Here is a 27,086-nt window from a genome sequence, read left to right as displayed (position 1 = left end):
GACATTTTTGCAATAAAAATCTGCCACTTATAGGTAACTCTGGGTGCCTTTGGGCATGAAGAAGAGGTTATCTCTAATCCTTTGTCTCCGAGAGTGATTAAGAACATCATCTATTACAAGTGTAATACCCATGATGAGAGGGAGGCGGTCATTCAGCAAGAACTGGTCATCCATATTGGCTGGATCATCTCCAATAACCCTGAGTTATTCAGCGGCATGCTGAAAATTCGAATTGGGTGAGTAAAGTGCTTTGCATTTGCCTAAAGAGAATTGCTCAAGTTGTCTTCCAACAGACATGGCCTGCCCCAGGCCTGATCAGTATCTAGGAAAGCACATCTTTCCCCAGAGTAATAGAGGCAACATCTGGGGGTATGAAGAAATAAATACCTGTGGTCTGAAAGAATATTCCTATTTTTTTTTTTAATTTCCATATTAAACATAATGAAGTAACACTGTTCTCTGGTAAAATCAAACTCCAGGGATTTAAACAACTGCATCATGCTTAAAAAACAAACAAACAAACAAACAAAAAACCACCACTAAGCGTAACACTTATAAAAATTCCTGTAAGTAAAATGGTTAAACCTTAAGAGAAGAATGATTTTCAGTAAAACTGGGTGTCAGGAAGACATACTGGAATAAAAATTTTTGTCCTTTTCAGAATATTCTACTGCATCCATTTTCTACCAGAATCTGATTTTTAATCATTAAAATCTTAAGTGTTCTGTTTGGAGGAGAAATTAAAAGTAAGGGTCTGGTGAACTTGAATCTTCTTAATCAAGATTTTTGTGAGGCAGTGTGGTCAGGCAGGCTGACCCAGCTCTGGCATTCAGTAGAACTGAGTGGAAGTCCTGGTTGCCACTTACCAATTTAGTGACTTGGGATAAATGATTGAGCCTCTCCAGCCTCACTTTCATACCAGGCTCATTGTTTTATGTGAGATGGAATGAGAGAATGTGTTTTAAAAACCTACCACAACCAAATAAAGTATAAATGTTTCTTTAATTTTTTATCACATACATGATTATCTCCTAATTGTCAGAATCAAACAATACTGAAGCATATAGAGTAATCTAATATATGGCCAGTTTTGGGGTGGGGGTGTTCCTCTAGGGTTTAAAAAGAATTTAGAGTTTGTCAGGCACAAATATATGTGAATGTGTGAGTGAATAAGTGTATAGCTTGCTGGTAATATAATTAGATTATTAGTATCTTTACTATTTCTGTTCTGCTTGATTCTCAATATTTGGTAAAAAATTTTTTTTTAAATTGCTCATTTTAATTATGGATTTATCTCCTCCTTGCATTTTTTTTCAGTTTTATTTTGTATATTTAAAATTTTTTTGTCCATATTACTTTATAATTTTAACAATATATCTTCCTTTGTGCCATTTATTTTCTACTTGAATTCTTTAAAAAAATTTTTTTTAATTTCAAATATCTACAAAATTATAGAGACTAATACAATAAAGCCTCTGTGCTCATACTTTCACTCAGCTTCAACAATATCATCATATGGCCAATCTTATTTCACTCATACCTCCCAATTAATCACCCCACCCAAACCCCATCCAGGTTTAAAGCAAATCCATCATTTCATCTCATCTGTAAATACTTGAGTGTGTATCTCTAAGAGATAAGGACTTTTTAAAAATGTAACCATGATACCATTACAATGCATAAAATATAACAAATTATTTTCTGTCTGATATTATTCCCATGGCTGCTTTCTTCTTTTGTCATTATTAGCTTAATATACTGTCTTCTCTTTACCTTTAATGTTCTTTTTTCATTTAGTATAGATATATCTATTATATTCAGCATCTATGCTGAATTTATTTTTAATTCAATCTGACATCTTTTCATAAAAATATGTATTTTATATTTGTGCCATTTCTTTTCTATTTTGACTTATTAATTCCTATCATTTTGTTTTCTGTTTACTGCGCTTTCTTTTTATTTTTTCCTTATTTCTTTGTGTTGGATTGATTTCCCTTTCATTTCTTAGTTTTAATTTTGCACATGAGTATGAAGCACTTTATAAAAAACGATTGCACCATTTTTCCTTCAAAAATTACATATAAAAAAAACTAGGTGCTTATTTGGCAGCATCTGCATACCTCATGTTTCAACAATTCTCATTCTAGGAATTTAGACATATTTTATAGCAGTCTTCATTTCAGTAGTCTTTGAAATAGTGAAACCTTGGGAACAGCCTAGATATCCATCAGTAGGAAATAGTTTAAATTATTATAGCCAGAGAGTAAAATGCTGTTCAGCCATTACAAATAACAAGAGAAAGTCTTTACTGACATTTATAAATGTCCAAGATAAATTAAGTGAAAAAATAACTAAGTTGCAAATGTATTATTCTGTTTTTTAATAAAAGAGCAATAATAATACTATACATTATGTGTATAATGCATATATGGGGAAATCTCTGAAAAATAAACATAAAATTGGTGTCCGTTATTTTCTCTAGAAGATTTCTACTTTTAAGTTATATTTTTCAGTTGTATTTAAAGTTTTTTCATTTGAGGTTATTATTTTTAAACTGTTGGCCTGATTTCAATTATAGCTTATTTCAGGTGAATTTCCCAATCTTTATCTCACCTTTCTTTTGATCAAGAAATGAATTCACTCAGCATAGAACTTGACCTTAATTTTTATCCCTTAAAATTGTTCCTTTCAAAGATTTAGAGGTGTTCCAAATCAGCTATAAGAACTTGGAATCATACCCTGATTTGTTCAGTCTATTTGCTCTAGTATTTTTAACTCCAACCTCTTGACTACACATAAGGATATAGAAATGGGTCTTTCATGTAAGTTGTCTCTAAATGAAAGGATATGTGATTCTCTGTATCCATACCAGGTATTAGAAGTACTCTATTGTCCTAGGCTCAGGCATTTCTCCGAATCTGACTGAGAAGCAAAGGTTATAACTTCCAGAGCACATTGTTTGTAATAAATGTTCTATACAGGAGAGCCTCTTTAAGTGATAGTCATCCTTGCAGAGGTTCAAGCAAAGCCTAAGAGTAAAACTTAACAGTTTCCCCAGATTTTACTTCCAATACTGTGTTTTTCAGCCTGTTAGTAGTTTTTCCTTTACTGCTTATTCAGCATTTTAGGCTAATTTATGTTCTTCTAAAAACTCATTGGAATTTTCTTTTTTTAATTCAAATCTGACCTGAAATTTCTCTTCACGGAAATGAAATATGTTTAATTTATTCTAAAAATAGTTTTCTTCCTGTTTTTGTATCTGCTACTCTGTATGTTCAGTGCCTTCCATGAGAAACAATATACTCCTTTTTCCTTAAACTGTGCCACCCAAAATAAAAATGTCAGGACAGCAGCATGTGACTTAGTATTTAACGATAGCAGAAAACCTCCTAATGAAGATTTGCCATGCAACTTTAATTATTCATTGTCCTGAAACTCACCCTGGAATTAATCAGGGCATTATATTTCCACTGTGTGTATTAACAGTGTCCCTGCCCAATTCATTAGTGTGTATTTCCCTCTCACGTGGGACTCACAGGTTTAGCTTTAAATACTGGTACATTTTCAGTTGGAGAGAAGTCTATTTTTTCTTAATAAGGTATAATTTATTTGAGAAATTTACTTCTGCTAAGGAGAGGGACTGCATCTTATCTTCCTGTCTGTGTCAGGGTCTAGCTCACAAGAGATGCTCAATAAAATTTGACAGATTATTTAATGTATAGGTTATAAGCAGTTTCAGATAGCTTGCTTGAGCCAGTGGGGAGAATCTAGGAAACACAAAAGATAGCATGTTTCTGTGGTCATTAGATAAAGAAATAAAGGACTCTTACTTTTTTTTTTAATTACTTCCTTTAAGTTTTTTTCCTATTTTTTAATTTAAATTAAACTAACATATAGTGTGTTATTAGTTTCAGAAGTAGAGTTTAGTGCTTCATCAGTTGCACATAACACCCAGCGCTCATTACATCATGTGCCCTCCTTAATGTCCATCAACCGGTTACTGCATTCTACCACCACCCCCCAATAGCAACCCTCCATTTGTTTCCTATGATTAAGGACTCTTTACTTTTGATAAATGTACTTAATTTGTACAAGCCATGTACTTTAGGAAATTACCAAGTTAAACAGGGTCTTGTTTATATGAAAATCCACTTATACATGTAGAAGGTAGAAGGATATAGCACTTTCCTCCCTTCTTTTATTAATGGAATGGCATAGCTAATCACATCAGTATGGTTCAAGTTGCCTTATCATGGTACCTCCCTAAATAGCATTCCTAATAAGGATTTAAGGGCATATGCATCTGAATAAAGTGGTTATTGTACTCAGAAGTTGACTATGATAAACTATTTCCTCCTCTTCTTCCAACATAACAAATATTATTGATTGATTGCCTATTATATATCATGCAATATGCTAAAACACTTCACATATATTATCTGATTTAATTGATTCAACAACTTTGAGGTAGGCACTAGTACCTCCATTTTAAAAATCAACAAACTGAAGATTCAGAAAGCTTAGATGACCTTAGTCAAACCAGTTTGTCAAAGTGGGATTCATACCCAGATCTGCCTAACTACAAAATTCTTGTTCTTTGATCCTAAGTATTAATTTTTCACTTATATAAACTGTTGCTGTTTTCTCAGGGAAACAGACATTGCTGTTTTCCTAAAACCTTATGACCTTTATGGTCTCTTCTACATGATTTCAACTTATGATCCATTTTGTATTCAAGTATTCATGTAGCAACTGTGATGTACATTGGCCCCAGATAGTTTTCGTCTTTTGTTTATCACTCCTCTACTCTGGCATCAGTACTGTTTAACATACAGTGCAGGGCACACCAAGAAGCCTGAATAGTTAGAAGTTAACATAAGAAATGAGATTTTGCCCCTTTATTCATCACGAGACTAAGCCAATGGAGATGATGTGGAACTGATTCTAAATTAGCTCCTCATACACTGCAAGAAATGTATAAAATACTGTAAAAGTTTAGCAAAGTAACTCTCCCAAGGTCATAAGACCACAAACCAGGATTTGAACTAGAGTGAATGTCTCTAGTGTTCATGTTTCCCCAGCCCCTATGCCAGCTCATTTGTCTATAAAATAGGGAAGCTATCCTTGCTTGGGCTTCCTCATTGGATTGTGCAGATTCTGGATAAGGAATGTGAAGATGTTTTGTAAAACTTCAACAATATTGCCATGACATTCAGTAATTTGAGGTCCTCTATCATGTGGCTTTTTGGAGTACAGGTATATCTAAGGATATCTTTTACGTGCCAGAAATCCCAAGAAGGAGGAACCTCTCCCATCCAACATCCATTCTCTCTCTCCCTTTCTCTCCTCCGCTCTTTCCCTCCATCTTTCTCTCTATTCCAGTCCGAGGCTTGCAAAGACTCTCTGCTGCCTAAGATATGTTCACCATAGAGGTATCCCTTTCTGCCATGGTTGTTTCTCCTTGAGAACCCAATGCAGTGATCCCCAAGCATTTCATTCAAAAAACTTAACTCAGAATCCCTTTTGGATATACTTTGTTGCCATGTGACTTGGTCTCACGCGGCCATCACTTGATCATCCCTCATGAAATACTTGGTAGACCCTATACCTGTGCCCATAGTGCTCTTCAGCCACATTAACAGAAAGTTTGGAACCTTGTTTCTATTCTAGGGATATCAGACAACTTTAGAAAAGTACTATTATCGGGTCTATGGGGCTTGTGATAGTGTTCTTCTGAAAAAGAAAAAGATATTTTTGTATCTTTTTAATATGTTTTTATTGTACTTTATCCTTAAATCAATTTTACTCAAACCTCAGCTCCATAACTCAATGGCTTCCTTGCATGTTAGTTTACTGCCGGCCGCAGAAACATACTTACATGTTTCTTTACAACAGTTTACCTTAAGTTAGTCCCTAGAAGGTTTTAGTTTGTTTAATGATGAGCAAATTATTCATTCATAGGGTCCTTGAATGTCAAATTTCTTATAAACTGTTAAACTTGTTGCTTCTGTAAGTCTCCCCTTTCTGTATTATAGTGATTCCAGCATGATTTTAAAAGAAAGGGGAATGTTATGGAAAATACAATTTTTTTTTTACTTCCTTAAAGGTTAAAGCATTTCAGACTCATTCATATCTAACTTTTTACTATTGTTTCTCTTGTTGATTATGAATAAAGAGATTGATAGTTCAGTCAGCTTTTAATACCATCTTCCGCCTGAAATGCCAACATTCACTAGGCTGCATGCCCATAAGAAATAGGAACATTTATTTTAGTCATGGTACATTTATCCAGAATTCCTCTGCACTACGTGTACTTTTATCTCTCTGTTTTAACCTTTCTCGCTGAGGTTTTGGGGTTTTTAAAATTTATTTATTTACATCACCCACTGCCTCATTTATTTATTTATTATTTTTAAATTTTATTTTTTATAAACATATAATATATTTTTATCCCCAGGGGTACAGGTCTGTGAATCGCCAAATTTACACACTTCAAAGCACTCACCATAGCACATACCCTCCCCAATGTCCATAACCCCACCCCCCCTCCCAACCCCCCTCCCCCCATCAACCCTCAGTTTGTTTTGTGAGATTAAGAGTCACTTATGGTTTATCTCCCTCCCAATCCCATCTTGTTTCATTTACTCTCATTTCTTTAAATCAATGCTACCATGTTTCTTTTCTCTTTCTCCCAAGGTTAATTCTGCCAATGCAGTTTCTCAACATTACTGCTATCAGGTACTCCTGTGAACAAAATTAACCTGCTCACAGGAATGGTATTCTAGTCTGATAATGATTTGATTTGCTGTCTCATTATTGATTTGTGCTCCAGCTTTCATGTTGAAATAGATAAAGTTCCTGACAGGCCTATTACTGTAAAGACCTCCAATCAACTGCTTTCTGCTCTAGGTCTGTCAGTCAGGCTTTAGTGGGAGATAACCCCTGAGGATATATGTTATCAAGCCTTTTTCATCTCCTTTTCATACTGCCAGGACATCCTCTGTAAGCAATTATGCTTCAGACATGTCTTGTCTTCTGATGCCCACATCTGGGTCTATGGATCACACATCTGATGCTTAGAGAAAGCCATTGATGTCATAGCTACTCAACTGTAACATTGCTTATGCAGTAAAGGAAAGAGGAGATAATTAGAGGTCTGAGTTCATTAGCATGGCTTGATACTCATTCAGAGGTCTCTGTTTTTGACATTTTATATTTATATGAAGTGAGGAAGTGAGATGATGGAACTCTCCTACCTCTGCTCTGATAATTTCAGGGGTAGAGTGAATGAGTCATTGTTCTCCAGTTACCAGACAGGAAGCTCAGTTTGCCTTATCAAATTATCACCCTCTCTGTATTAATATCAATCAAGTGTCTTCCTGCGCAATTTTCCCATCTCCTCTCATATGGCTTAGTGAATGCTTGCAGAGAGTTATACATTCACTTGTTTAACAGCAAACTTGGCAGATACTTCTTAGTATCTTCAAATTGGCTCAAAATGATTATTTTTAAAGTTGTGTCTTGCTATGAATCAGAGGCATGTTTTCAGAAAATGTCAGCTGTTCTCATTTACCAGTGATGTCAGATTTCCATGTACTTTGTAGTATATTTCACTCCTTGATCGGGGCATGTAGAAAGAAAAATACCAATATATACACAATATGTTTATTAACCTCACAACAAGAGAGTTTTTAGAAGGATAATGTTATCCCTAGGACTATATAGGGATACTATCTACCTTATCATACTTCTCCAGGAATGCTGAAGAATTCATTGTCCTCAAGTCAAATCTTGGCACACATGAAGGTTGTGCTGGTCAGTTGTGTGTATATGCCACTCTCTCACTTGCTTATTGGCAAGTCGAGCATGTCCTTGGTTCTTTAGACAGACTGAGTCTATACGGATGTGGTCCAACGATAACCTTCATTCTTTTGACCTTCCACATTTGCTTGCTTGCTTTTTCTTTCCCTATTTTGCATTAACTGCTTCTACATTGTAATGTCAAATCAGATTTGATGACTTTGTCAGCGGGAATGAGGGTAAGAAGTGAGATGCTCTCATGCAAAGGAATTAATGCCCTTTTATATTAGTAGTTCTAAAAATGGATTAAATGTCTTTGAATTTTTTAACTATGTTTCTCACTTGGTAATTTACATTCTCTGTCTCTGACTGTTGTATAGTAGTTTATGTCTAAGACTTTTGCTGTTGTTTAGTCCTTTGAAGAATTTCAAGCTAAATAGATTAGTTTAGCCAATATTTTTGAATGAATAAATGTATTTTAATAATTTGGCTGATAAGTTATATTAATTTGTGCTAGAGTGAATGGAAAACAGTCACCTTCTTTCTTTGGTGACTGTTGAGTATGATGTTTTCTGTAATTTGGCTCACAGAACTGCTGAGATTTTATGAACAGAAGGAAAAAACCCTAGGGGAAGTTTTTAGATCTCCAACTATCTTTATTTATGGTACTAAAGATTTGAAAAGGTAAATATGATAAACAGTGGTCAGTTTTAATAATTCAAGTTTTAGAGGACTTTAGAAGGTTAGTGTTTTTAAAATTTTAAAGTTATTTATTTGTTATTTATTTTAGAAGGGGACACGTCCTGAACTTAAGTGGATATGGCCCTTGCTTAAGTAACTCCAACACTTCAGTGTAAAAATTGTATTACCTTTCTCCAACCTGAATATCAGAGGTCAAATAAAAGGAGTTTGCTAACATTTTTCATGACTCTATAATTTCAAAAGCTTTTTAACATGCATTGTCTTATTTATTCCTCAAAATAATTCCATAAAATGAGCTGAACGAGTAATATTCCCATTTGAAAAATAATTTGCCAGTGGGACACAGTTGATGAGTGACAGGATTGATATTTAAGCCTATCTTTATTATTTTTGCTTTTCATCATAGACTAAATGTTTAATAATAGAATAATTTGGTAAATTCCCACATGTCCATGATTTAAATGGGTATAGGCAATTGTTAGCAATTTACATTTGCCTTGCTTTTTTTTTTTTTGGCTGTAGATTATAATGCAAATTCCAGACATTTTTGCTTTTACTCCTCAATATTTAAGTAAGTATATATATCTTAAAAAGGACATTTTCTCAGTAATCACAATACCATTATCACATCCAACAAAATTAGCAATAATTCCTTAATATCACCTAATACCCAGTTCCTATACACATTTTTGTGGTTGTCCTCAAAATAACTTAAAAAAAAAAATTGGGATCCCAAACAAGGCCCACACATGGCATTTGTTGTTATGTCTCTTCAATCACTTTTAATCTAGAATAGGACCCCTTAACCCAGAATTTTCTTTTCATGCCATTGACTTGTTGAGACCAAAAGACAGGTCTTCAGATTTTAAATTTGATGTTCTTTCTTTTACAAAGTTGCCTCAAATGTAAATGTGAAATATTAAACAAAGAAAATAATAGAAGACTATTATAACCTGTAAAATTAACAAGTTTTTTATTTAAAGAGAGGTCCATGGAGCAGTTTATTATAACTGAAATGTCATTTTAACAGGTAATTTCATAAACAACTTTAACATCACAGCATCCAAAGTAACTATATTCTTGTGGCTTTTAAGCTGATATAACATTTTGACTAAATACAGTTCATAATAATGAGGTTGAAGATAACATAGTTTTAGTCCAGCTTTTCTTTTCAACCTATTAGAGAAATAAAAATGGTAACTCTTAATTCACTCACATGTTCTGTTGTTTTATTTTTTTGTTTGCAAATGCTTTGTCATCTTTATTGTTCTTACCAGTGAGCTACTATTAAATATTTATTATGTACTATCAACAGAAATATTAGTAAGAATATATATATTAAATAATTATGTTCTGTCCTTATAAATCTCTCATGCATCTCAGTTAAATTCCTATCTTCCAGAAATGACAACAACAAAGAATACGTGAGAGGATAGGAAAAAGAACTGAGAGTTGCCTCAGCAGATGGCAGTGAGATTAGAGCAGTCAAAGAAGAGGGGCATTTGCCTTGTGGCCTGTGGGCTGGCCCAGCAGGCTGAGACATATGCCAGGCTGATATCACCTGGGCTCAACTGGGAATGCTTCACAGTTTTCTTATTCTTTTCCTCTGAGAGGCATTAAAGGTATCCCATGAGGATGCATCAGTGTTGTTTTGCAAAGCAGCCTTGGCAGAAAGGACTTTAATCTTTTGATTATTTCCACCCAACTTTTTCATCCTCTGTACCTGCAATAGCCTTGTGGGCTGTCTTTCGAAGTGTATCAGGACAAAGATAATGACATATTTGAGTGCAGTCACTTAGGCACTTTAAATCTTCACTGCTGTAACTAGACGTTTCTTCCAGTGGTTTGGCTACACAGCTTCCCTTTGGGAGACAAAGTAGCATGGGTGAATGAAGGCACATTCTTTCTAGTTGCTGAGCCGCACTGTCTCTGTTTGTTATTCAGTGTTCACCGAAGGATTTAAGGGTAAAGCTTGGGAATCTGCTGTGTAAAACTAATTCCCTAGCTTTTTCTAATGGTGTGTAGAGTTCTGGTCCCCTAAGGCACAGTATTATTTCCATGATTTTCTTTGGTTTGCATAACTGGTTTATCTGAGTTCTTTCCTCAGAATACAGTAAATGAAAGAAATGAGACAAAAGTATAAAAATACTTATTGAAAACTTCTTAAATCAAAAAGTGAAATAATTTACATATAAAATAATTAAATATTTTACCTTGGAAAATACAAGGCACACAAGTAGTACTCCAGTTGCTTAAGTAATGACATTAAAGCTTCTTCTGCAGTAAAAGTAATTATTTTATGAACAGCATTCATCTATTAAAGAATAGATTCTTTAAGAATAGGTACATGAACAGCATTTAAATATCTGTAAAGGAAGGATGCCTAGGTGGCTCATTTGTTAAGGGTGTGCCTTCAGCTCAGATCACAATCCCAGGGTCCTGGGATGGAGTCCTGCATTGGGCTCCCTGCTCAGCGGGGAGTCTGCTTCACCCTCTCACTCTGCCTGCTGCTCCCTCTGCTTGTGCTCACCCTCTCTCTCTCTCTCTCTGTCAAATAAATACATAAATAAATAAAATATTTTAAAAAATATATCTGTAAAGGAGATTCTTCTGAAATCTATTGGTTAAAGTACATTCTCTAATATACTCATATGATTGAATTATAACTAACTGTGTTCTTGTATTTCAAAAGAAGATACCTCTGTCCCCTCCAATCACAAGGGAATGACTGCAAAGTAAAAGAAATAGGTGTAAGTGCTTACCCTTCCTGGGAAAGGAATATTTATGTAATAGCATATCTCAGCCCATTTCCAATTCCAATGGATTGTTTCTATCCTGCTTGTTTTTTGCATATATCTAGTATTATGAAAATAATAGTGTAGCAGCTATTATATACTGTATACTTTCGTACCAAATTGGTAGAATCTCATTTAAGAAGAACCTAAGTCCTTACATGTTTTCATATTTACTACCTAACTGCACGTGCAAGAGCAGGGTTGTTTTTTTTTTTATAATTTTTTTTATTTTTTCAGCATAACAGTATTCATTATTTTTGCACCACACCCAGTGCTCCATGCAATCCGTGCCCTCTACAATACCCACCACCTGGTGCCCCCAACCTCCCACCCCCCACCCCTTCAAAATTCTCAGATCGTTTTTCAGAGTCCATAGTCTCTCATGGTTCACCTCCCCTTCCAATTTCCCTCAACTCCCTTCTCCTCTCCATCTCCCCTTGTCCTCCATGCTATTTGTTATGCTCCACAAATAAGTGAAACCATATGATAATTGACTCTCTCAAGAGCAGGGGTCTTTTTAAAGATCTGATCATGTCATATAATCTTGATGGAAGTAATTATATCAACGGTTCAGAAAATTCAAATGGCTTTTTCTTCATTCACCTTTCAATGGGTCAGTGCTGCTAAGGGTATTGCTGTAAGAAGCACAAGGTGATTTTATTTCAAGAGTTATTGATTCATACTTTTCCTGTTTTGTTTTAGGTGGATCATCCATGCTATGGAGTATGAATTACAGATCCGTGGTGGAGACAAGCCAGCCAGAGACTTGTATCAGCTGTCACCTAGTGAAGTTAAACAACTTCTGTTGGATATTCTCCAGCCTCAACAGAATGGAGGGTAATGAAGACCTATTGTTACCTCTAGGACACTCTGGATTCATAGTAACATTATGCTTTGATATATATATGAAATTAATAAGGTGGTAATAAATAAAATGCAACAGAGTATCAGAGGTCACCCTATGAGGTAGATAGTGTATACAAAGATACTAACCAAAATGTCTATCTTCACTTGTGATTTTGTTTTTTTTTTTTTTTTTAAGATTTTATTTATTTATTTGACAGACAGAAATCACAAGTAGGCAGAGAGGCAGGCAGAGAGAGAAAGGGAAGCAGGCTCCCCGCTGAGCGGAGAGCCCCATGTGGGGCTTGATCCCAGGACCCTGGGATCATGACCTGAGCCAAAGGCAGAGGCTCAACCCACTGAGCCACCCAGGCGCCCCTTCACTTGTGATTTTGTGTTGATTTTAATTTTTTACTCTTTTCAGGTATAGTTTATCAGTGTTTCTTAATTTTTATTATTTTGTATAGAATGTAAAACTTCATACTGTGTTGATCAATTCCCTTTCTGAATCTTTGTAGCACTTACCATCTCCTCCCAACACATTGGGATAAAGATACGAGTTTGGTAATGTTATTTGAATAAGTTACCTGTGACTGTCTCCCTAAGTAAACTAAAAACTTATTCAGGGCTAAACCATTTTATAGACATAACTTGTGCTAAGCTTAGAATAAGAGCAAAACAAATACTTGTCAAATGCATCAAATTGAAGAATATTTTATTATAGAAAGAGACTTAATATAATTATTTAGGTAAGCATGTATTAGCACTATTTGTGTGCCTGATATTTTCTAAGGTGGTATTTATATCCTTAGAAAAGAAGTCTTCAACAAAAGTAGATCTGAGCAAATGGGAAGATATCTTTGTTCTTAAAGAGGAACACACAACATTATAAAGATATCAGTTATAAACCCTACACCTAAAGGAGCTGGAAAAAGAACAGCAAATAAATCCTAAACCCATCAGTAGAAGAGAAATAATAAAGATCAGAGCAGAAATCAATGAAATAGAAACCAGAAGAACAGATCAACAAAACTAGGAGCTGGTTCTTTGGAAGAATTAGTAAGATTGATAAACCCCTGGCAAGACTTATTGAAAACAAAAGAGAAAGGACCCAAATTAATAAAGTAATGAATGAAAGAGGAGAGATCACAACGAACCCCAAAGAAATGCAAACAATTATAAGAACACATTATGAGCAACTATATGCCAGCAAATTAGACAATCTGGAAGAAATGAATGCATTAAAGAGGTATAAATTACCAAAACTGAACTAGGAAGAAATAGGAAACCTGAACAGACCCATAACTAGTAAGGAAATTGAAGCAATCATCAAAAATCTCCCAACAAACAAGAGCTCAGGGCCCGATGGCTTCTCAGGGAATTCTACCAAACATTTAAAGAATTAATACCTACCCATTCTCCTGAAACTGTTCCAAAAAATAGAAATGGAAGGAAAACATCCAAACTCATTTTATGAGGCCAGCATTACCTTGATCCCAAAACCAGACAAAGACCCCAACTAAAAGGAGAATTATAGACCAATATCCTTGATGAACACAGATAAAAAAAATTCTCGTCAAAATACTAGCCAATAGGACCCAACCATACATTAAAAGGATTATTCACCACGACAAAGTGGTATTTATTCCTGGGCTGCAAGGTTGGTTCAACATCTGCAAATCAATCAATATAATACAATACATTAGTAAAAGAGAGAACAAGAACCATATGATACTCTCAATAGATGCTGAAAAAGCATTTGAAAAAGTACAGCATCCTTTCTTGATCAAAACTCTTCAAAGTGTAGGGATAGAGGATACATATCTCAATATCATCAAAGCCATCTATGAAAAACGCACAGTGAATATCATTCTCAATGGGGAAAAACAGAGAGTTTTCCCCCGAAGGTCAGGAACACAGCAGGGATGTCCACTATCACCACTCCTATTCAACATAGGATAGAAATTAAAGGCATCTGAATTGGCAAAGAAGTCAAGCTCTCACTCTTTGCAGATGATATGATACTTTATGTGGAAAACCCAAAAGACTCCACTCCAAAAATGCTAGAACTCATACAGGAATTCAGTAGAGTGTCAGGATATAAAATCAATGCACAGAAATCAGTTGCATTTTATACACCAACAGCATGACAGAAGAAAGAGTAATTAAAGAGTCGATCCCATTTACAATTGCACCCAAAACCATAAGATACCTAGGAATAAACGTAACCAAAGAGGCAAAGAATCTGTACTCAGAAAACTATAAAGTACTCATGAAAGAAATTGAGGAAGATAGAAAGAAATGGAAAAACGTTCTATGCTCATGGATTGGAAGAACAAATATTGCGAAAATGTCTATGCTACCTAAAGCAATCTACACATTTAATGCAATCTCTATCAAAATACCAAGAATTTTTTTCAAAGAAATGGAACAAATAATCCTAAGATTTATTTGGAACCAGAAAAGACCCCAAATAGCTAGAGGAATGTTGAAAAAGAAAGCCAAAGTTAGTGGCATTACAATTCAGACTTCAAGCTCTATTACAAAGCTGTAATCATCAAATATGGCACAAAAACAGACACACAGAGCAATGGAAAAGAATAGAGAGACCAGAAATAGACCTTCAACTCTATGGTCAATTAATCTTCGACAAAGCAGGAAAGAATGTCCAATGGAAAAAAGATAGTCTCTTCAACAAATGGTGTTGGGAAAAATGGACAGCCACATGCAGAAGAATGAACTGGACCACTTCCTTACACCACACACAAAAATAGACTCAAAATGGATGAAAGAACCCAATGTGAGACAGGAATCCATCCACATCCTTGAGGAGAACACAGGCAGCAATCTCTTTGACCTCAGTCATAGCAACTTCTTCCTAGAAATATCACCAAAAGCAAGGGAAGAAAGGCAAACAAAGAACTATTAGGACTTCATCAAGATAAAAAAAAAAAAAAAAAAGCTTTTGCACAGCAAAGGAAGCAGTCAACAAAACTGAAAGACAACTGACAAAAAAATATCTAAAGATATTTGCAAATGACATATGAGATAAAGGGCTAGTATCCAGAATCTAAAAAGAATTTGTTTAACACCCAAAGAATAAATAATCCAGACACGAAATGGGCAGAAGACATGAACAGACATTTCTGCAAAGAAGACATCCAAAAGGCCACCAGACACATGAAAAAGTGCTCAACATTCCTTGGCATTAGGGAAATACAAATCAAAACCATAATGAGATACCACCTCAGACCAGTCAGAATGGCTAAAATTAACAAGTCAGGATATGACAGATGTTGGTGAGATGAGGAGAAAGGGGAACACTCTTACACCGTGGGAATGCAAGCTGGTACAGCCTCTCTGGAAAGCTGTATGGAGGTTCCTCAAAAAGTTGAAAATAGTGCTACCCTATGACTCAGCAATTGCATTACTGGGTATTTACCCCGAAGATACAAATACAGTGATCCAAAGGGGCACATGCACCCCAATGTTTATAGCAGTAATGTCTACAATAGCCAAGCTATGGAAAGAGCCTAGATGTCCATCAACAGATGAATGGATGAAGAATATGTGATGCACACACACACTGGAATAATATGCAGCCATCAAAAAATGACCACATGCCCTTTGCAACAATGTGGATAGAACTAGAGGGTGTTACACTAAGTGAAGTAAGTCCATGAGAGAAAGACAATTATCATATGATCTCACTGATATGAGGAATTTTAAAAGCAAGACAGAGTGTCATAGGGGAAGGGAGGGAAAAATGGAACAAGACAAAAGCAGAGAATGAGACAAAGCATAAAAGACCCTTAATCTCAGTAAACAAACTGAGAGTTGCTGGAGGGGAGGGGAAGGGAGGGTTGGGGTGGCTGGGTGATGGACATTGGGGAGGGTATGTACTATGGTGAGTGCCATCAATTGTGTAAGACCGATGAATCACAGACCCGTATCCCTGAAACAAATAATACATTATATGTTAATTTAAAAAATGATATCAGTTATAAATGTAATACAGTAGCAAAAAAATTCCAACAAGCTGTTTATGGAGTTAGACAAGTTAATACTAAACTTCATATGGAGAAACAAACATGCAAGAATAACCGGAACAGCATAAAAGAAGGACTTGCCCTAACAGACAATGAAATGTACTATAGAGCCTCTATGATAAAAAGTGTGATGCGGGCACATGAACACATAAATAGGCCAGCTGAACAGAATGGAAAGTCCAGAAATAGACCTTCAACCCATATGGAAAGTTAATGTGTGATAGAGGTGACATCTCATGTCACTGGGTTAAGGGTGAAAATTATTTATAAATAGTGGTGGGACAACTGGATAGCCATTTAGGAAAAGATAAAGTCAAATCCATACTTTATACTGTACATAAGAATAAACTCCACAAATAGATTTGCTATCTAAATGTAAAAAATGAAACCACACCAGCGGTAAAAGAAGACATACCACTTTAACCTCAGTATGACAAAGGCTTTCTAACTAGGGCTCAACTCTAGGGGTATTAAATGATTAATAAGACTATATAAAAATTTAAAACCTCATTTTGCATGGCAGAAAATATATAATCTCAGAAGACAGCTGAGAAACTGGAACAAAACATAGGCTAGGGCTACTATCCAAGAATTCTTAAAAACTCAGAGACAAAGAAGCAAAAACCCAAGAGAAAAATGGGGAAAAATATGACTAATCTATTTATTTAAAATATAAAAAAACAGACCTTAGATTGAAAAGATGAGAGAAATGTAAATTAAAACATGTTGGGATACCATTTCTCATCTATCAGACAGACTGGAAAAAGTTAGACAGTATGACAAACATTTGCTGGGGCTGTAGGGAAACAGACACTATTAATTCCAATTAGCAAGTGTAGATGGAATGATTGAAAAGTAAAGTCACCATTAGAGAAATACAGTAGTAACAATTGTTGCAGGCAAGAACCATCATGGATGCTAAATTTAGTGGATGGAAATATGACGAGAATGGAAAAATTTGCTTAATTCAAAAGTATTTCACTCAAGATACTTTTTAATTGCAAAAGGAAAAATAGTAACTTTATAGTGAGGGAACCCAGTAGACTCCACCTTAATCAAATGATCAAGGTTAGCATCCCAAGAATAAGACACATCAGTATCATGTACTCCCTAATACGATATACCAAAAAGCACAATCACTTCTGGGTATTCTTGCCAAAAATGCATAATCGAAGTCTAATCATGAGAAAACATCAGATAAACCCAGACTGAGGTGCATTCTGCAAAATAATGACATTTCCAAAATGTTAAATTCATGGGAGATGAAAGAAGATTGAGGAACTGTCACAGATTGGAAGAGCCTACCTAAGGAGTCTTGGAAACCAGATGCAGTGTGGGGTCCTGGATTGGACCCACAACCCAAACAAGGACATTATTGGTAAAATGACATAATGTGAATAAGGTCCATAACTAATAATATTGTGTCAGCATTCATTTCCTAGTTTCGAGTATTTTTATGTAAGATAACAGAAGTAGGAGAAGCTGAGTATATGGGAGCTTCATGAATTACTGTTTTGACTTCTAAGTCTAAAATTTTTTAAAATAAAAAGCCAAAAAATAAAGAGAGCTCCTCAAAAATAATGCATCTCCATTGTGAGTTTTCATGTATTTCTACTTTCTTTGTTGTTCTAAGCAAACTTTTCCCTTTTATAACCATGACTTTATAGAACTCTGAAAACATCTTTTTTTTTTTTTTCTTATTGCCAAACAAAGGGAATAGGAAAAAAATCAAATGCAGAGTACAGGGTATTCAGTTTTGCACCCTCATTATCCAAAGTAAAACATCACCGAGAAACCCCTACCCCTTTGGCCTTCTTCTCTTTGGCGTAGCGCTGAACCCAGCCACACAAGACTAGGTCTACCAAAAACAACAACAACAACAACAAAACCAAAACCAACAAAACCAACAACAAAAACCAAAAAACCCCAAAAAACAAAAAAACAAAAAATTAAAACCCGGCATCCCAAAAAGGATACCTCACTCATTTGTGCAGTTTTAAAACTTAATTGGTCCTCTTTTATCGGAACAAAAATGTCTTTTTTCATTATACTGTCTCCTGTATAGCTATTTTACTATCTAGAAATATTGTTGGTCACATGCTTACCTTGTGGTTGATGGCATATTTCATTCAGTACTTGTTTCAATATCCAGTATAAAAAATACATATTTGTTCCTATCTATAGCTTTTGGAAGAATATACTGCTGTGTCGTTTGTGTATTCTTTTCAAATTATGCAAATTCTGCATCTTTAGCAGTTTGTGAAGGAGTATTATATCTTTAAGATGTATGTAATACTTAATCCATGAAAATAAAAGATCTAGAATTTTGACTTCTCACTATGGTATGATTATTATAACATGTAAGATCATATAGATGATTTTCCAGCACTAGTACTTTGGCCATATTTAAATAGAAAAATAAATCGAAGGTTTTAGGTATAAGGTTTAAGGTCATTTCATTAGGTACATAATACTTTTTTGAGCCTTCATTACTTACCAAATTTTTATTAAGCATCTTTCTGGAAGAGTGTATAGGAGTGATCAAACCTTACAATATCCATGCTTTCATGAAGTTTATATTTTATTGTATATAAGGACCACATGAAATTATTTTGAAATTGGCTGCTTCTGTGTTTTTAAATGAGCTTCTTTGCATATTAGGAACTCCTTTGATCACATAGTAAGCAACCTTATAACTTACTAGGGACTATTGTTTTGCCTATTAAATTTTTAAAATCTTGGGGATTTTCTCCTTTCCTGCAAGCTCTATTTTCACTATGAAATATTTAGTAACCCCTGTAACACATGGTAGGTATGCATCATTGATGGATTTTGGTTTTTGTTGCTCACCCTATTGAAACAATTAATCTGTATTGAAAGTTCTACTCTCTATGAGAACAACCTTGCTTTTCAGCTCTGAGGCATTTTCTTTTGGTCTACAGATGTTGGCTGAACAGACGTCAGATTGATGGGTCTTTGAATAGAACTCCTGCTGGGTTCTATGACCGAGTATGGCAGATCCTGGAGCGCACGCCCAATGGTATCATTGTAGCTGGGAAGCATTTGCCACAGGTATAGCCCCACTGTATTTGTGTCATTTAAGGGACCTAAGGGCGTAGGGAATTCTTTCCCCTCTGCATTGCCAGTAACCTTTCTCCTTATTCCATTTTCTAAGAGTATTTAAAGGAAGGGTATCAAGATACCTGAAGGGAAGAACTACTAAAAAATAAGATACCTAATCAGTTGGGCTAGAAATTTTTCCCCCAGTCTGAATTACTTTAATTTTTTAATTTTAGTGCCCCTCTATACAAAAGCCTTGCTTTTTCCATTTCCATTAAGCAAAATGGATATTTTGCTTAAAAGTTGTATTTAATAAAAAAAAAACTAATGATGTACTGTATGGTGACTAACATAATACAAAATTTAAAAATATTTTTTGTATTATTATATTTCATATGTTTCAGGGAAGCTCTGTGTTTAAAAGAACCATATGTCTAAACTTTTTGCCAAGCAGCTGTCCTTCTTTTATTTATTAGTGAAAGTTAGGCTTTCTTACGTTGACATAACTGTGAGTGCAGGTGTTCCTTTACCACCAAGTGATAGTGAGCCAGTGCTGGAGAACCTCACAAGGAATAAAACATACATTCAAAAGACAGAACCAAATCAGACCAAAAAAACAAAGTGGCTTAGTAATGCTGTGGAAAGGGAAATGACTGGATTTTGGTGAATGTAAAAATTGTAATAACTTTTTAGATCATAGAAAATCACTTAATTTACTCAAGATATAAACTCAGCTTTGATCCAAATGAATTAGGGCTCCCTCCTTCAGATGGCTTCCCAAGTTATATAAACTGGCTTGCTTCTTTGATTTGGTTATTTTATTTGATACTGACATCTAACTCATTCTGCTTATACACAAACAAGAATAACCAGGCCTTTTGGAAATGGAATACTGTATTTGTTTTTTGTGTTGAAATGTCAACCAAATTACTTTTGATGAAGTTACTTATTCGAATATAGTATTCTTAAATACACATACCCACACCTATTTTGTTTATATGTACACAGTATTTCTGGAAGGACCCACGAGACACTGGTAGCATTCTTTTCTTTGCCTTGGGGAAGAGAACTGTGGTTTGAGGGCACAGGGTGGGCTTTTCACTGAAAACCTTTTTTTAGCCTTTCAAATTTGAACTAGGTAAATCTATTACTTGTTTTTAAAAATGAATAAGAACTGTTAAATTATTCTTTATACTAGTCACAAATTGTTGAGTGCTTGTATTTGGTTATGAATATAGGGGCTCCTTTCCTCTCCCACATGCTCTGTGACCCTTGTATGAGGCAGCACTATCTCCTGTGAACATAGAACAGGCCTCCATTATTCCTACTCTGCTTATGCTAGGCCTCATGTCTGCACACAGTGGACTATGGCAACCTTTTGTTAGCTTCTTCCCCAGGCCCTGCTAGAAGCTACCAGATTTTAATTGTGTGATTGCCCAGGCCACGTACATTTTGTATCCTCTCTTTGCTAACAAAAATAACAGTAGATGCATGTTAAGTATTTTTACATGCCAGGCACTTTTCTAAGTGCTCCTTTAATCCTCACAAAATGTTCTTTTGAGGTGGGTACTTTATTATTCCCACTTGACAGATGAGGAAACTGAGGCATAGCTAAGTGGTTTTCCCAAGGTCATACATCTAGGAAGTAGTTGACCCTGAGTGTGACACATATCCCCTTCCCTATCCCTGGTAATTTTGACTTAGCCTTTTGTCTTAACTTCTCTGCTATATTGCCTACCCCATGTTGTTCCATAGAGTGGGAAGTAGAGCAAGCTTGATGTCCCTTCTCTAGGTTTATCATAGTTGCACAATAGCCAGGTTGACTTTTCAAATGAGATCTCTTAAAAGGAAATTGATATGAAACCATGACAGGGTTTTTCTTTTTTTCTGTAGCCCTACTAATCCCATTGCTTAGACATCTAAAGAATTATAATTACTGTGTTTAGCAACTGGGCTCACTTTCCCCAAACTAGGTACTGCCTGTAAACATTAATAATATGTTAGATTGTACTGAATATAGAATACAATAGCTGGACCATATCAAATTATAGAGGTTGAACTAGTTTGCTGTCATTTGATTTCAAGGGGACATTCCTGCTGGGTCCCATTAAGAATAGTAAGTAGATACACATTGTTCTAAGGCTATGATTAAGTTCACTGTAAGTCATCATTGAGGTGGAAGCAAATAAATATGACTCATCATTTCTGCATCTCTGGTAATAAGTCTGGTGACTCCATCTGCTTTCCACCATTCAAACCTAAGATTTAGAGTCTTCAGTCCTTTGAGGGTTAGCCATCATGCCCAGATTTGGATTTGCATTTGAATTTGAGTTTATTTGCTGCTTTCATTTGGTTTGTGAAAATGTTTGTGAAAAGACTATGCAGTACTCTTGTCTTAAATGAAGTAGAAAAGGTAGAGTAAATTATTTTAGTTTTGCTTTTTTTCCTGTGTTTTCTTGCCATTTCTACATGCAATGTTGGTTTTGTTTTTTTTTTTTTTGCTTATTTGTATGCATTTTTATGCTGCCAGCTCAGAAAGGACCTGCCACAGAAATGATGTAAATTCAATATCAAGTGACTTACATGCTGAAGTCTGACAGCAAGCATAACTTCTTGTGTTAATTCTGAAAGCAATATGTACTCTATTTGTTGTCTCAATTTTTCGCTGTTCCTTTTGTGTGTTGAAGTGGATTTCCAATATAGTCTCTTTCCCTTAACATTTGTGTAGTGAAGATAACTACTAAAAACAGGAGGTTTAATACATCACAATAGTCAGCTGGTTGGCTTCAGTAGTTTGACATATATAAAATCCAGTCATATTGCTGAAAATGCTCCCTAAGGTTTTATAAAACCTGAAAAAGGTTATTGATTAGAAAATGAAATTCCTCTATTAAGTGGGAACCACAGTATAACAATGCAGCATGTTAATATTGGGTTATTTTTTTCAGCAACCAACCCTGTCAGATATGACCATGTATGAGATGAATTTCTCTCTCCTTGTTGAAGACATGTTGGGAAATATTGACCAGCCAAAGTACAGACAGATTGTTGTGGAGGTTTGTATCTAGAAATGCAGATTGCTTAAAAAGTGCTTTCTGGGGGCACCTGGGTGGCTCAGTGGGTTAAAACCTCTGCCTTCAGCTCAGGTCATGATCCTGGAGTCCTGGGATCAAGCCCCACATCGGGCTATCTGCTCAACAGGGAGCCTGCTTCCCTTCCTCTCTCTCTGCCTGCCTCTCTGCCTACTTGTGATCTCTCTCTCTGTCAAATTAAAAAAAAAAAAAAAAGTGCTTTCTGTCTGTTCTCTGAACACTAACATAAAGGACATTTCTCAGGGGAGACCAGGAATTCCACTCTTTATCTAACCTGGATTTCCTCTAGTTGAGTCTTAGACAATATAGCCATCCTTAACCCAAGCCAAGGTACATAAATAATTCAAACATCTTAAACCCTTCAGTGTGGAAAGACTGCCCAGCTTTTTCAGTCACCCCTCAATGGCAAGTGCATTAACATGCATTAACTTAAAAAACAGAGAAAGTGGCTTTTTCCTGTTTGCTTTAATTTCATTTTTTTCTATTTATAGAAATAACACATGACTATTATAGAAAGTTTTAATAGTTTAGAAAATTATAGAAAAGAAAGTGGAAAAATTTCTCCATACCCACTAGGAATAGATCATCAGTGTTGATATTTTGAGGGACATCATTCCAAACACCTCCCTGAACCTCTAGAGAAGACATGTAATTTTGTGCTGTATCATTTTATATAAAGTTAAATGCTAAAATATACACACACATGCATGGTGTATACATGTGCTCTTTTGCCATTTTAAAGCATTATGCCAAATATGGAGAGAATCCCCATAATGAATGGATTTAACATGTAGTACATCTTCACTTTGTCTCTTTCCTTGGGGATGACTCCATCAGACTGTGCTTCTTGTGGGTGGGTAATATGTTTGGGTGAGGCAGAAGCTCTCAGTAAGTGCTGGATCTGGCACCTGAAATCCAGTCAGAGTTGAGTGAGATTCAGTCGTACCTCAGCTGTGCCAGGATTTAGAGACAATATCAGTCAATTACGTAGCATGTGGGAATGAGGCAGCCTGGGGTTAGGAAGAGATGGGATTATTGGAAGGGTGAATGCCTTTCTTAGCTGTTAGCCATTCAGTGTCTAGTGCCCAGCATTTAGGACCTACAATGGACATGGAGGTCCTTCTTATTGACCAAGTGAGGGTCCCCTTGCAGAAGAAATTTTTCTTTAGAACTAGAGCAAAACTTCAATTCTCCTGGCTAAAGCCATCTCCAAGGTCTCCCATGTTGTGACACCTGGGTTTTTTTCTGAAAGTGTTTCCTTTGTTTTTTTCACGTTCTGTTTTGGAAGCATTTAGAGAGAGTACAGTCAGGAAGATTCCCAAACTGGGAATTATGAAGTCTTTTTTCCTGTTTCATGTACAAAGAAGGAGTCATAATTATCGTCGGTAAGTCTTTACCAAGCATTGTATACTCAGACACAATCTTTGTGTCTAGCAGTTTGCCATCTAAAGTGGAAGTTACTACTTCGGTCGAATGTATGAGAGAGCCAAACAACAGGATGATGCATTAAACTAAGATATGCAGACCAAGTAGTACTCAGAACATAAAGAGATCAGGGCTAGGTGTATTTTTTAAAACATAACCATTACCTGAGAAACACTATAATGTCACAGAATTATACTCACTTTAGAGTCTTGGGTTCCAAGTCATTTGATCATGAGCCTAGATCCGGAGTCTCCACTGAACTCACCTGCTTTCCTTAGCTTTGTTGCCTACCACCTCTTGTAGGGCAGGCTGTGCTCCACTGGACACTGGTGTTGGTGTCTTGCCAACAAGGATTAATGCCCAAAGCCCAGAAAGTTCAGACACCTTGGGCAAAGAGAGCACAATGTACTGTTGACAGGACTGGGAAACCATTTTTCTTATTTCATTTAAGTGACCTAAAAACATTTCTGCACAGCTACAAATATATACACAATGAAAAAAATGTGCAGTTTCCAAACAGAACTTGTGCTACTAATTTGCAAGATTAGAAAGATTCCATTCACAATGATCATAGTCAATCATTGTATAGAACACACTGTGGAATTCAAGGGTCATCCATCAATCTGAGTAAAGAATGAAAACATGTCCAGACTGTGTTGCTTTTATGGTTCATATAATTGGCTTTCAACGTCTGTCTCTTCTAGTTACTAATGGTTGTATCCATTGTACTGGAAAGAAACCCTGAGCTAGAATTTCAAGACAAAGTAGATCTAGACAAACTGGTAAAAGAAGCATTTCATGAATTTCAAAAAGATGAGAGTCGACTAAAGGAAATTGAAAAACAAGTAAGTAGAGAAAAAAGCTTTTTTTTAAATTGTCTCAACTCTTCAAAATATCCCTAATCTCTTACCGTTTAACTTACAAAACAGATTTATAGAGTGCAAAATGGAGTACTTGAGGGGCAGGGAGAAGTCTGACTTACTCGAGAAATTAGTGGTACTTTTTAGTTAATTACTAGTCAGTTCAGCTATGAAGCTCTGACTAAAAAGGAAACTTGGGAAGATATAAATTTCCTTTATATAGTTAGCAGTTAAAATGTGTTTTACCAGAAAGGAGCCATAGATTCCAGAAGGCTATAAAATTAAATTCTGGGGAGGATGGGAATGCGTAACAGGCTACATTGGTGCTGTGTATACTATCTAATATAGTCCCTTCCAGGCACTCTGTTTAATATTTTATGCTCATCTGTAAAAAGGTTCCCTAAGTAAATAAAAATTATCAGCAAAGAGGAGAATACTAAAAATGTCTGTCTGTGTTTTATATGCTGAGAAGATGCCTTAGGAAAATGAAGGAAAACCTCAAGAAGGTTCTATTTTCCATGAGGAAATCTTTCTGCGAATTTATTTTTCCCTCTAGGCTGACACTGATTTTACCTGTCAACTCTTTACAAACAAAAATCAAACAACTCGCTTACTGTTTTCCTTTGTAGGATGACATGACTTCCTTTTATAACACTCCCCCACTGGGAAAAAGAGGAACATGCAGCTATTTGACAAAGGTTGTGATGAATTTGCTGCTAGAAGGAGAAGTCAAACCAAGCAATGATGACCCATGTCTGGTTAGTTAGTGAGGAAGGTGTGAGAGGCTCAGTTGAGACATATTTTCTAGCAGTGTGTTAAGTTTTGTGTTGAAGCTTAGTTCAGGCTGCCATTTATGTATGGATTGATTTTGTTGCTAAGGTGGTTTGGCATACCCTTGGCAGTTACTGGACCTCTTGCATGCCATAGTCAATCTAATGGTAAGAAATGCTTTAACTAGGTGGAAAAAATTTCTCATGATTATTATGCCAACTATAATAATCTTTACTGAACGATAGAAATGGCTAATGAATTAAAAGTTCACCATTGCATGTTTTATGATCAAATAACTCATCGAAATGAATCTTTGTTCTTTGGAATAAATTCCCAACTTACTGCCATTAAAATGAATTTGCCAGCTAGAAGTGCATACAGGAAATGAAAAGATAGAGAAAGAATGGTGAACTTAACGTAGTGGCATTGTCATACTAGAAAAAAATATTAAAATCATAAAAACAAATCTGCCAGCTAATGTTTTGATTTTCAGATACTGTGTTGTTGGTAATATTTTAGTATACAGAGCTGTTGTACAATTTTTACCTTGTAAACATGACTGTGGTTTTGTATTTGTGCTGACCTTAGGGGTTGGGCTAAAATACAGTGTAATCTATACCTGATCAAACATTTTCTTTGAGCTCTTACTAAAAATATGGCATGTGTAAGATTGTTCAGAAGTATGGACTGTTAACCTAGTTTGTACTAATAAAAACAAAATTGAAAATCATTACTTTTTTTCCTGAATTAATGAGTATATCCAGACACACTTTTTATTCTCCTGTTCACAATATTAAGTCTATTACTCCTGAATATTTTCAGCTTAATTGATCTGGAGTTGGAGTGGAAGAAAATCTATGGTATCTACCATTACACATATTTTGCTATGAAATTTACTTAAGCAGACTTTAAGAAAAATAGAAAATGGAGTAAATGTTTAGGTTTTATGAATCCTTACTGGGTGTTACAGTACAGCCCATTAGTTTGAGCCATGGACCAAAAGAGAGTCATTTTTCTGACCAGTCTTATTATAGAGTATCACCATAATATGGAAATATCCACTTATTACAGAGTTTCACCTAAGAAGTCAAACTTGTTACATAAAGGAGGCAGCCCATTCCATAGTCTTGAAAGGATCTAAGAAACATAGGACAAGTGGCTTTAGTAACAAGTCAAATTGATATCAAAGACATGGTTGTGTGAGCACATGGAAAAATCTGCAGAGTGAAGCACATTTCTCATAACTTTGAGGTATACTGCCTGGATCTTACATAAGAAATCATACACGCACTGGTTGGCAAAAATGGGAAGAATGAGGTAAAAATCTGACCTTATAGAACATCTTAAGGAGAGGGATATGACAAAGAAGACAATTACTTGATAAATTAAGACAATTTATGAAAACATGGTAATGAACCTAGTTTCCAAAACAAGCATTAAAAAACTTAAACTAGAAGCCCATGGAGAATTGAAGACTGATGCTTCATAGCTGGAGAAACTGGAAATAGAAAGAAAAAAAGCCCTTGGAATATTTAATATTTGCTGAAATCTAGAGGAAAGTAAACTGTGTTGTATTTTTAAGAATTTTTAAAAAGTCTGATAAGCTAGGCAAAATTGCCAGAAACCTGTCACTGCCTTTATTGAAATCAAACATCAAATGCCAATATATTTCCTGCATGAGTTTTAGTT

General features: G+C 35.4%; 1 protein-coding gene across 1 annotated transcript in view; it reads left to right on the top strand.

Annotated features, from left to right (window-relative positions):
• The window catches only part of PHKB (phosphorylase kinase regulatory subunit beta), a 236,088-nt gene extending 209,961 nt beyond the window's left edge, over positions 1–26,127 (top strand). Inside the window, exons 27-32 of the mRNA XM_047712520.1 lie at positions 34–236; positions 12,000–12,134; positions 19,132–19,261; positions 22,198–22,305; positions 24,471–24,611; positions 25,256–26,127. Coding sequence (XP_047568476.1) covers positions 34–236; positions 12,000–12,134; positions 19,132–19,261; positions 22,198–22,305; positions 24,471–24,611; positions 25,256–25,393 — 855 coding nt within the window. The 3' untranslated portion in view covers positions 25,394–26,127. The remainder of the gene's footprint in view (positions 1–33; positions 237–11,999; positions 12,135–19,131; positions 19,262–22,197; positions 22,306–24,470; positions 24,612–25,255) is intronic.
• The last annotated feature ends 959 nt before the right edge of the window (positions 26,128–27,086 follow it).

The sequence above is a fragment of the Lutra lutra genome, chromosome 17 (genome assembly GCF_902655055.1).
Source record: "Lutra lutra chromosome 17, mLutLut1.2, whole genome shotgun sequence".
Classification (NCBI taxonomy): domain Eukaryota; kingdom Metazoa; phylum Chordata; class Mammalia; order Carnivora; family Mustelidae; genus Lutra; species Lutra lutra.
Note: the sequence above shows the minus strand (reverse complement) of the source record. Positions and strands in the feature narration are given on the sequence as shown.